Source organism: Chrysochloris asiatica, unplaced genomic scaffold (assembly GCF_000296735.1).
Source record: "Chrysochloris asiatica unplaced genomic scaffold, ChrAsi1.0 scaffold00033, whole genome shotgun sequence".
In the NCBI taxonomy this organism is placed as follows: domain Eukaryota; kingdom Metazoa; phylum Chordata; class Mammalia; order Afrosoricida; family Chrysochloridae; genus Chrysochloris; species Chrysochloris asiatica.
The window spans coordinates 20,684,573-20,696,181 of NW_006408551.1; the positions used below are offsets into that span (position 1 = coordinate 20,684,573).

General features: G+C 42.2%; 1 protein-coding gene across 3 annotated transcripts in view; it reads left to right on the forward strand.

The window, feature by feature from the left end:
- The first annotated feature begins 6,681 nt into the window (after nt 1–6,681).
- MDM2 (MDM2 oncogene, E3 ubiquitin protein ligase) overlaps nt 6,682–11,609 on the forward strand; it is a 35,681-nt gene continuing 30,753 nt past the window's right edge. Inside the window, exon 1 of one of the 3 annotated variants that reach the window (XM_006859541.1) lies at nt 6,682–6,786. In XM_006859541.1, coding sequence (XP_006859603.1) covers nt 6,697–6,786 — 90 coding nt within the window. In that variant the 5' untranslated portion in view covers nt 6,682–6,696. The remainder of the gene's footprint in view (nt 6,787–11,609) is intronic. The other 2 variants (XM_006859543.1, XM_006859542.1) reach the window with 2 other exon arrangements.

Here is an 11,609-nt window from a genome sequence, read left to right on the forward strand (position 1 = left end):
CAAGAACAACCTACCTTAAGGAAAGGCTTACAAATATGTTACCACGTGTCCTTGAGATGAAAACTGGAATTTACTTATTTTAGGGCCTTTCTGCAATAATACACAGTAACAGGAGTGTTACATTTATATAGAGGAACTATATAAAAAGGGAAATTAAATAGTAAGAATTTGATCATGATTATCTAGCATGGCAAATCAAACCAAAACCCTTGCAGTTGAGTCAATTCAGACTAATAAAGGGAACCTATCCAGCAAACACCAACTTTAGAAGTTTTGCTAGTGAACTTCCAGGGCAAGATGATAGAGTAAGCAGACCCACTGAGCAGACCCTCTGCAACAAGGATTTGGGAGACCAAGTGAAACAAATACAGATGGTGATCCTGGAACACTGCGCCTCAGAGGCCAGGACACAGAGGTGGATTATGGACCGACTGGGTAAGGAAGATGACCAAGAGTAGGGGTGAAAGGAGACAGACAGGGACTGCTACTGGTTGACTTGGTGCAGCATGGCCATTTTGAGTTTTTTCAGGTGTCTCGAGATCAACAAAGTGTCCAGGAGGCCAGGATGCATACTGGAGGTTGGTGGTGAGGGGGTTGTGGTTCTTCCTTGTTCCCTGCACCCTCTTTTTATCTGGGTGCCTGGCCAATCCCTGCCCTCATATACCTGGTTATACCCTACACACCTGCACAGCCTCTGCTCTGCCTGAGGTTGGGTGCTGGGTATATTCCCCTGCTCCCCAACTCCCAGCCCTTCCCCTGTGTCTGGATACATGTGAATTTCACCTCATTAGATCTTTTATTGCTGTTGCTTGTTTTCAGGAGACAGTAATTTTGCCCAAATGGCCCATCCGTATCAGTACCTCCTGTGGTTCCATCCACCAGTCAAGTGCCACAACCTCCTCTTGTACCACCTACAGTAATCAGCAGCCAATATCAGACAAACCAGCCCTGAACTACATGACACAAATTGTGAAGAAAACTGTGAATAAACTTCCAATCTCTATCCTGTCCACTAGGAGACAGGATATGAGTGCCTAAGAACCCAATCAACATGCAACCACCAATTAACTATAAATACAATGACACCACAAATAAGTGACAAAGTACAGAGTCAGAAAATATCATACCAGAAATGGTATTGGAACGACTCAATAAGGTACCTTTAATGGATTGAAAGAATGATCACAAAACATACAGATGAAATCAATGAAAATTTACATAAAACTTTAGATAAATTCAGGAAAACACTACAAGAACAAACGGACAAATGAAAAATTAGAAGCCACACATAAATAACTAATAGAAGTACAGGAGATAAATACTAAGAAATAAAAATATATTGAATGGGCAAAAAAGAAGAATTAAATCAGAAAATAGAACAAAAAAAATCCAAAAAAACCCTAAGAATTATGTGAGGCACCATCAAGAGGAATAATTTACGTGTGATTGGAATTCCAGAACAGAAAGAAGAAAAACAAAACAAACACAGAAAATTGTCAAAGAATTATTAGAAGAAAACTTCCCTAACATCATGAAGGAGAAGATAAGCATTTATAAAGTTGAACAAACTCCAAACAAAATAGACCTCAAAAGCAAATCATTAAGATATATTGTGGCGCTGCAGGTTAATGTGTGGACAGCAGGGTCGATTTAAACTACAAGGTTGGTGGCTCAAGCTCACCAGCTGCTCCTCAGAAACCCTATACAGGGTCATTATGAGTCAGAACTGACTAGATGGCACTTAACAACAAGATATATTACAACCAAACTTTCTAAAACCAAAGACAAGGAAAGAATACTGAGAATAGCTTGAGAAAAATGAAAGGTTACCTACTAAGAAGAATCAATAAGACTAAGATCTACTTTATCAGCAGAAATCATATAGGAAAGAAAACAATGAAATGATACATATAAAGCTCTGAAAGAACAAAATTGCAAATCCAGAATCATATACCTAGCAAAACTTTTCTTCAGGAGTGAAATTATGACATTTTCAGATAAACAGAAATTGAAAAGAACTCGTAAAAATCAGAAGAGCCTTAAAAAAAATTCTAAAAGGCATTCTTTGGATAGAGAACTAACAACAGTAGCCAACAATCTGAGATTAACATACATGATACAGAAATATCCAAAGTAAAACAAACCTACAAAACTGAAAATGTTGTTGGTAAGTGCTGTTGAGTCGATTGCTACCCACAGCAACCCGGTATAGGATTTCCAAGGAGTAGCTTGGTGAGCTCGAACCACTGACCCTGCAGTTCAATCGACTTTGCAGTCTGATGCATTAGCCCACAGTGCCACAAAAATCTTGTTGTTGTTAGGTGCCATTGAGTCGGCATCGATTCATAGTGACCCTATGCACAACAGAAAGAAACACTGCCTGATTCTGGACCAACCTCACTATTGTTGCCACGCTTGAGTCCATCGATGCTGCTACTTTGCCAATCCATCTCGTTGGGGGTCTTCCTCTTTTTCTCTGACCCTCCACCTTACCAAACATGATATCCTTCACCAGTGACTGGTCCTTCCTGACAATATGTCCAAAGTATGAGAGACAAAGTTTGGCCATCTTGGCCTCCAAGGAACACTCTGGCTGCACTTCTTCCAACACAGATCTGTTGGTTCTTTTGGCAGCCCATGGCACTTTCAATATTCTCCTCCAACACCATAACTAATAATGATTGTTATTGTTGTTGTGAAGTGCCATCGAGTCGGTTCCAACCCATAGTGACCCTGTATAGGGTTTCCAAGAGCAGCCGATGAGCTTGAACCGCCAACCTTGCAGTTCAAATGGCTTTGCAGTCTAGTGCATTAACCTACAGTGCCACATCAGGTTTCCACTAATAATGGTTGTTGTTGTTGTTATGTGTCATGGAGTCGATTCCAACTCATAGCGACCTTCTACAGGGTTTCCGAGGCTATAAATCTTTATGGGAGCAGAAAACCTCATCTTTCTTGCAAGGAACAGATGGTTGTTTCGAACTGCTGACTGTGAGATTAGCAGCCCAATTTGTAACCACTACACTACCAGAGCAGGGAACCATTAATACCAGTTTGCTACAACAAAAACTTCTACAAAGTAAAAAGGATTAATAAAATTACAAATTTTCAAACGAACAGGAAATCAAGTAGATTTCAAGAACAAGTAAAATAAAGAAATTTAACTGTAACCTAAAATTAGACCAAACCTTCCTCTTAGTCCTAGCCCAACCCCTAACCCTAAACCTGATCCTAACCGCAGTCCTAATTATAACACTAACAATCAACGAAGCCCTAGGCCTAGTCTAGACGTAAATACACACCTTATTTGCATTGCAGACCCATCAATCTCTTTGCAAGATGATGGTGTAGCAAATCATTTTAGCAGAATTGTGAATCCAGGATCACAAAGGGCATATATAGAGCAACTCATTGTCCTACACCCTGCTAGGTTCCATGACAACAGGGACAGTGACTTCTGTGTTACTCATACTTGGGACTGGGGCACTGCTTGGTAAACACAGTAAGTTCTCAACAGCAATAATTTGAAAGATTGAATACTTGCTTTATCTCCCCCTAAAAGTTAAATTCTATCACTTTTTCAAAAACACAGAACCAATGATAAAGGGCAAAGTTGTTACAAAAAGTACTAACCCAACTATTCAGAGCTTGAATTGACTCCTTGGTCGTGTTAAGCTACAGTTTGAAACAAATCAACTGTTTACATGCTTCCCTTATCTGTCCTCTGACTACTCTAACCATTGTTAAGGAACCGCCAAGTTCTAAATTTTTTTTCCCTCTGTCTTTTTTACCTTTCATGCAAGTCAAATTGATTTATTGCTTTCTAAAGAGCTTTGTTATACTTTCATTTCTGGACTTTTTAAATCAAATTTTTCTTGTATAAGAAATTGTTATATGCTTTTGAGTTGATTTCGACGCATAGCAACTCATATGCCATAAAATTTTCCCATAATGTTTCCTTGACTTTGGTAGCGTAGTGGTTACGAGTTGGGCTGCCCACCTCAAGGTCTGAAGTTCGAAACTACCAGCAGTTCCCCGGAGAAAGATGAGGCATTCCTTTCTGTGCAGCCGCCCAGTAAATAACAATAATATTTATGGGAGCAGAACACCAGGTATTTATTTCTCCTACTTAGCCACTGAGTAGATTCTTGTTTTTAAGTCCTACCATCCTTCAAGACTCAAACGTGTGTGACTTTCTGAGGCCTCTGTGAACTGCCCACACATTTACTGATGAATCCTGTCTTTACACTCCTAAGAGTACATAGGTGTTAATTCACTGGCATTTAACAAATGCCACTTTGTGTCATTTCTTTTTGTGTCTATGTTTTCTCCACTTATGGTGAGTCTCCGTCTGATGTCTAACATGAGGTCTTACAACCAGAAATCTCATATAGTTGATTTTACAAAGATGAGATTAAAAAAAAAAAATGCGCCAAATCCCTCAAGTTAACATTGTTAACAATTCAATTAACTGAATGAACACTGTTTAAGGCAAAGTCCCTTTCTAGTAGGCTAAGGTGGGAGACAAGAGGATACAATTTTACGAAAAAGCGGTTCTTGCTCACTTCCAGATTTCTAGAAGTGAAGGTGTTCTCAGTCAACGGGTTTTATATTTTGATTAAGCCAACTCAGTTCTTATGTCCTTGTTCATTTTTGAGATCGCCTCAAAAACACTCGCAGGGAAAATAGGTCTTTCAAGTGTCAGTGATTTGAGCGCCTAACACAAACCAACCGACCAACCAACACTCGAGCTCTGATGTTGCAGAAGTGCTCAGCTGCTAATAGAAAGGATGGTAGTTAAAACCCACTAGTCTGCTCCATGGGAGAAAGATTTGGCCTCTGTAAAGACTTGTTAAGTCTGTTCCGACTTATAGAGACCCTGTATGGAGTTTCCAAGGAGCGGCTGGTGAGTTTGAACCGCTGACCTTGCGTTTCAAAGTATGGAACCTTCTACAGGTTCTATTGAGTGAGAATCCAAAAGTAAGCAACCAAACACAAATATTCTGAAAACATAGAAGGGGAATCGCCTTCCTTCCCCTTCCACTCTTCAACGGCATCCACTATTTCTATGCTCCTGTATTAAAGCCTGTATTATGTACTATTTAAAATCCTACTTGAACCGTCCCCCACCCCCCAAACTAGCAAAACTGAAAGCTTCAAAGAATTCTCATTTGTATACAACGCGGTATGGGCTTAATATATCAAACAGCGGTTAATTTTGGTTTCTCTTTCGACACCAGCTGGACTTGGGTTTGGATCTGCTTGTCGTTTCCAGCGCTGTGGAGGGGGTGTAAACACACAAAGTACAAAAACAGCCAAACGGTTACAGAAAGGATCCCAAGCGTCACCCTGCAGCCCAGGCGATGGAGGGGGTAGTGCGGGCAGCTGGACGCGCAACCCCCGTCCCCGCCTGCAGAGGCCGTTGGGCTCCCACCGCGCACCGAGACCCCTCCCCCAACTGGCGGCCGCGGCGGGGCCTGGGCGCGCGGGCACTGAATCCCTCCGGAGCCCCCATTCGCGGAGGCGGAGGGGCCGAGACAAGCGACGCAGAAACCCCTTCCCTAATTGGTGGAGGCTGCGAGGCCTGGGCGCGCGCGCGCAAACGCCCGGATGGACCGCAGCTTCCGGCGCGCTCCCCTCGGGCGGTAGGAGGCGTGTAAGGGGAAACCTTTACTACCTGGGTTCCTTTTGGGGCCTGTGAGGACCTTTACGATTGGAAGGGGTATGGGACGAGAAGCCGGTTCTGGGGGGCAGCCCTAACCGCTCCGAATCAGGTCCCTTCGCTTTCGCAGCCTGGAGCCTTTCTGGGACCTACATTGTTCGAGCGCCCCAGCGGCGAGGGCCCTGCGAGTGGAATGGTCGTCAAGGCCCAGGACGTAGGGTTTCCGAGTGCTCAGTGAAGGGACCTGGAGAGCCTCGGGGGGAATCCCCTGCGCCCCCAATCCCGGCAACCCGGATGGTGAGTCGAAGGCATTGTCCCGGAAGCGCAAGGTCAGCCCTGCGTCCGATCTGTGACTTAGGTCTCCTAGCTCAATTTGGCTTCCGCCGCTAGGCGCTCCCGCGGTGCAGCTTTTATGTTCTTTGTAGTCGGGGTCGCTGTGCACGTGGCCTGCGGTTGTGGGGCTGGGAGGCGAGCTTGTCACCGCCCGATAGGAGGGCGGGGTTTGGGCTCTGCGCGCCGGCTAGGGCAGGGTGGGGGTGGGGGTCTCCCGGAGGTAGGGGCCTAGGCCGGGTGGGCGGAGGAGTGCGGGGCCTGGACCCCTGGCTACCGGATAGAGGTCTGAATGACAGGTGCCTGTTCAGTAGCTTGTCAGGGCCGGGGTTCGCCCCTGAGCGAGATTGGGCTGGTTCAGTGGGCAAGTTGACTCAGCCTTTCTTAGTGGGCTGGTCAAGTTCGGACACGTTCCGCGTGGGCAGGAACAGGAGCTAAGCCCGGACTTGTCTAGCGCCGAGGCGCTTTAAAAACCATGCCTTTCCGCAGCTGAGTTCATTGCTGATCGCAGCCGCACGAGCGAGGTACCTCCTGCGTCTAGACGGATCTGGGTAAGGCCCGACTTGCTAAGGGCGTTAGTTTTAATACAAGCCCCAAGCCCACTTAGCCTTCTTGATAGACGATTGTGTCTCTTTCGTAGATGTTTCATTCTTAATGTTTTCCTCATTTGTGGTGGTGTGTTTTGTTTTTCTGCTTGTAGACAAATGTGCACTACCAACATGTCTGTGTCTTCTACCGACGGTGCTGCTTCTGCAAGCACCTCGCAGATTCCTGCTTCCGAACAAGAGACCCTGGTTGGTATTTTTTGTCTCTCGTGTAACTTTTTGGAAAATTGTATTTTGACTCCAATTAAAATTACTCAATGGATTTCAAAAATTAATTTCATTACATTCTTAGAGAAGGATGCTGAAAGTTATGCTTATTATGTGATTTGATTTTTTTTTCCTCTTCTAAGAACCATGTAAAAACCACTTGATGGTTAAAAATCACAAAAATAATTCATGCTTGTAAAGATTTTACAGAAATGTATAAAGTGAAAACTGAAAATTCCAGCCTTATCTTCCTTTATGTATGCTTTTAGATTTTTTTTTTTTTTCTCCTACGATGTGTGTTAAGTCGGTTCCGACATGTCTGGGCCTTATACATATGGTTACTGAGGCTGTAAAATTTTGAGGAAGTAGAAAGCCTCATCTTTCTCCTGAAGAGCGACTGGTGGACTCAAACTATTGACCTTGTGTTCAAAGTTCAACATATATACTATTGAACTTATACTTCAACTATTGGAGCCAATGTAAGCCGTTTCCTATGTGATACTTGTACGTATGAGGGGACTTAAAAAATTTGTTGGAAAATAGAATTAAAAGGTAAGGGAATTTTCTTCACCAATCTTTTGAAGCTCCTTATATTTCAATTGATGTTAATATCCATGTTTATTTTATTAACCTCAAAACCCACTGCCATTGAGATCCGACTCTTTGCCTAACTGCCCTGTAGAAAAGAGGAGAATTACCTTCTTTGGGTTTCCAACACTGCACATGTTTATGGGAACAGCCAGCGTCTTCTTTCTTCCTTGGAGAGGCTGGGGGCTCTAAACTGTCAACCTTGCAGTTAGCCCAATACCTAACCCACCAGCACCTCCAGGGCTGCTTTTTTTTTTAAAAACAGCATTAAGCTAGACATGTTCTGCCATTTGCATTGTTCAGTTACTGCATTTTATGAACCCCCACCTTTGGAGTCCTGGTGTTAAACACTGCTCATTGCAAGGTCAGCAGTTCAAACCCACCAGCCCTCCTTGGTAACCCTATACAGGGTGGTTTGAGTCAAAACTAATTCAGTGGCTCAAACAGCTATGACCACCCATCAATAAATTAAGTTTGCCTTATATTCTTTTTAACAAATGTGTATTTTTTATATCATATCATTTATGTCGTAACAGCTAAAATTTTAAATTGTCTGTAGTTTTTGAGTGTTAACAAACTGGCTTTTCATGTATCCTGATCCAAGTGTTAACCAGCTGCTCCTCGGAAACCCTGTACAGGGTCACTATGGGTTGGAACTGACTCGACAGCGCTCAACAACAACATGTCCAAGTGTTATTTGTATTTCTCTGTAAGAAATATTTTTTAGAAGTAGAACTTCTAGGTCCTGAAGGATGCAATATCCTTTGTTGTTGTCTTTAAGTGCCGTTGAGTCGATTCTGACCCATAGCGACCCTGTATAGTGTTTTGAGGTGCAGCTGGTGAGCTTGAACCACCGACCTTGCAGTTCAAACAGCTTTGCAGTCTGTCGTGTTAACCCACAGCGCCACACCAGGATGCAATATCCTTTAGATACTGGTAACTTACTTGCTAAAAGAATTAAGTTTTTATTCCTTAATAAATAATCATTACCAATGAATCCCCCCTACTTTTTTTTTTTTTGAGAACGGTACTATTTTGTTTAAATATGTGTTTCTCTAATTCTGGTGGGGTTGGGTATCTTTTCACTCAAGCCACTTGTGTTTCTTCTGAAATTTGCCTGACTTATCTATTTTTATTAACAATAGGTAGTTTTCTGTATATCAAGTGTATTTAACTTTTGTCTGCTAACAAATGTTTCATTTAACATTATGTTGTCTTTTCACATAAATGAAGTCAAATTAGTTGATTTCCTTCTTGAATTTCATATTCTTTGATAGATCTCTCTAGTACTAAGAATATGGAAATGTGGTGGTTATGTGCCACTGATTGGCTCCCACTCTGAGACCCTGTATAGGGTTTCTGAGACTAAATCTTTATGGGATCGGAAAGCTTCATCTTACTCCCATAGTGTGCCTAATAAATTTGAACTGTTCACCTTGCAGTTAGCAGTCCAACACATGACCCACTATACTTCCAGGCTCCTGCAGTCTTGTATTTTTTTCCTAGTGTTTTTGGGTTTTCTGTATAGATTTTCAAGTAGAATTTATCTTTTCTAAAGCATAATGGTAAGAATGGTGTTGTCTTTTATAAGTTAGGACAAAGTAGAACTGGCCCATTAGGTTTCCTGTGAGAAAGCTGCTAGTGGATTTGTATCTCCAACTGTTTGTTAGCAGCTGAGGGCTTAAGCACTGTTCCACCATATTGCTCCTTGAATATGTCATAAGTCTTAATAAAAGACTGATGACTTTCCATTGAAGATTTTTGCTTTGAAGTTATTTCATGTAACTGGAAGTTAGCATAGCATATGAAGGTAAATCAAGAGGTATTGCTGTGTTAGCATAGCATATGAAGGTAAATCAAGAGGGTTCCAGTTCACACATACATGGGTTTGCTCTGGTCAAAATGTGTTTGAACAAGTCTCTGCAATCAGTGGATGGCTGCAGACAAGTTCTCTCTGTAATGAACTTGTCTTAGTCTTGTTAGGGTGCCTTCAAAAAGTGCTTCATAACAGTGGCTTCTAAGAGGACTTGCCAGGCAAGTTCAAGACAGAGTGGTCTAGATTATGACTTTATCTGGGACTCCAAAAGGGTAATCTTGATAGATTTTGTCAGCTGACATGGATGACTGTGGTGGTGATGGTGGTGGCGGTGTGCCGTCAAATTGTTTCTGACTCAGCCACTCTATTGGGTTTCTAAGGCTGTAAATCTGGACGGGAGCAGAAACTCTCATCTTTCTCCTGTGAAACAGCTGGTAGTTTTTGAACCACTGACCTTGAGGTTAGCAGTTTGACTCGTAACCACTCCACTACCAGAGCTCCTTAGGAGGACCATAGGAGCTTATTATGAAGAAATTTTAAGAAAACTGAAAACTGCATTAGTAAGAAAAATGACAGGCAAGTTGCTCCAAGGAACTTGGAGGTAGTGCACCTGATCAAGGGTTGTTGTTAAGTGCCGTCGAGTCAGTTCCGACCCATAGCGACCCTGTACAGGGTTTCCAAGGCTATAAATCTTAACGGGAACAGAAAGCCTCTTCTTAAACGGAGCGGCTGGTAGTTTCGAACTGCTGACCTTAAGGTTCTCAGCCCGATTTGTAACCACTACACTACCAGAGCTTCTTTGATCAAGGTAGCAACGGCTAATCTATTGAGAATTTCTATGGGAAAACTTTACCCATCCACCCTCCAGACTTAAATTTGAATCCCTTAAGGATGTCTAAACTGCCATTTTGATGTGTTGTAAATGGAAGAGTACCAAATTCTTTGGAGAAGGGTTTGCTGTTGTTATTGTTAAGTGCCATGGAGTTGGGGTTCCAACCCTGTATAGGGTTTCCAAGAAGACCGCTGACCTTTGCAGTCCAATGCCATTAACCGCAGTGCCAGCCACATCAGGGCTAGAGTGATGGAAACACCGTCTTTGTAAGTGTATAGACCTAGAGTAGAGAATATGTTGAGAAATGATGCCTTCATATTTTGACATTTGTTTAATAAAGCCTTCTATGATTTTTGTAGCAGTAGCTTTTGACTTACTTTTGAGTATAAAGTTATGAGAAAAAAATAGATTCTAGCTTTTATGTGGAGTTCATTCTTTACATAGCCTGAAAAGTAAAGTGCATATGTAAGCACATAAAAAATGTGTGATCAAAGCAGTTAATGATTCAATCCTGTACTTAGTAGGTATTTTATGCTTTTCAGTGAGTGATTAAATATAATGTTCTGATGATTAGCTGAAAATAGGCAATTTTTTAACTTTTTGTGAATTGGGTGAAGTTTCACAGAGCAAATCCATTTTCCATTCAACAGCTCATAGCTATATTGTTTCATGTCATTGATTACAGTCTCCACAATACAACATCACTTACTCCACTTCCTTCTTATTATGTTTCCTGTTTTCATTCCTTCTCATTTCCAAACCCTCTTGCCTTTTGATCTCAAGTGATTGATTATTCTAAGGAGTGCTGCCTCCCTAGTGTTGTTTCCCTTTTAGATCTTTTTATTGTTTGGCTGAAAACATAGCCACTGGATGTGTTCATTTGCAGGCCTGGATGGTGACTGAAGTCTCGGGAGCTGATAGCCAATATTCTTAAATCTATTTTTGTAGTTAGAGCCCAAGCCAGAATGCTATCATGTCCTAAGGCTAAAGAGAAGACAGGGCCATGTTGAAGAGAGTTGTCAGGCCATCTGGGGGACTGGCAAGCTGCAAAGACATTTGGGTTTTGCACATTTTAATGTAGCACATTATATCCCCACCTCCCCCATACCAAGAGGCATAGCCTCTTGATCCAGGATTAAGCAAACTCTTAGCAGATTTGAGTAGTTGTAACTTTAAAGTTTTTATTGTGAATTATGTGATAGTTTACATGGGAGAACATTAGCTTTACATTTATCCTATCGTATATTGTTTCATTGCCATGATTACAATCTCCTCCATGCATCATCAAACAACCAAAGGGTATACCCTGCAAGCCTGCCCCTTGGTCATCAGCACACAGCCCCTCTCCCTCTATGGGTCTAGAGTTCCCAGCCGCTCCATCTCTCCACATCATCGTCTCTGCCTCCATCTCTGGCGTCACTGTTTCTCTGGGTAGGGTCCTACATAACTGGTATATTTTGACCTGTGAGATTGTTAGACATTGCCTGCTGCTGTAATTGAATATCAGTGATGTGTTTACTTACTTGGAAGCTTACAGTTCTGGACTTTTTTTTTTTTTTTAACTTATGA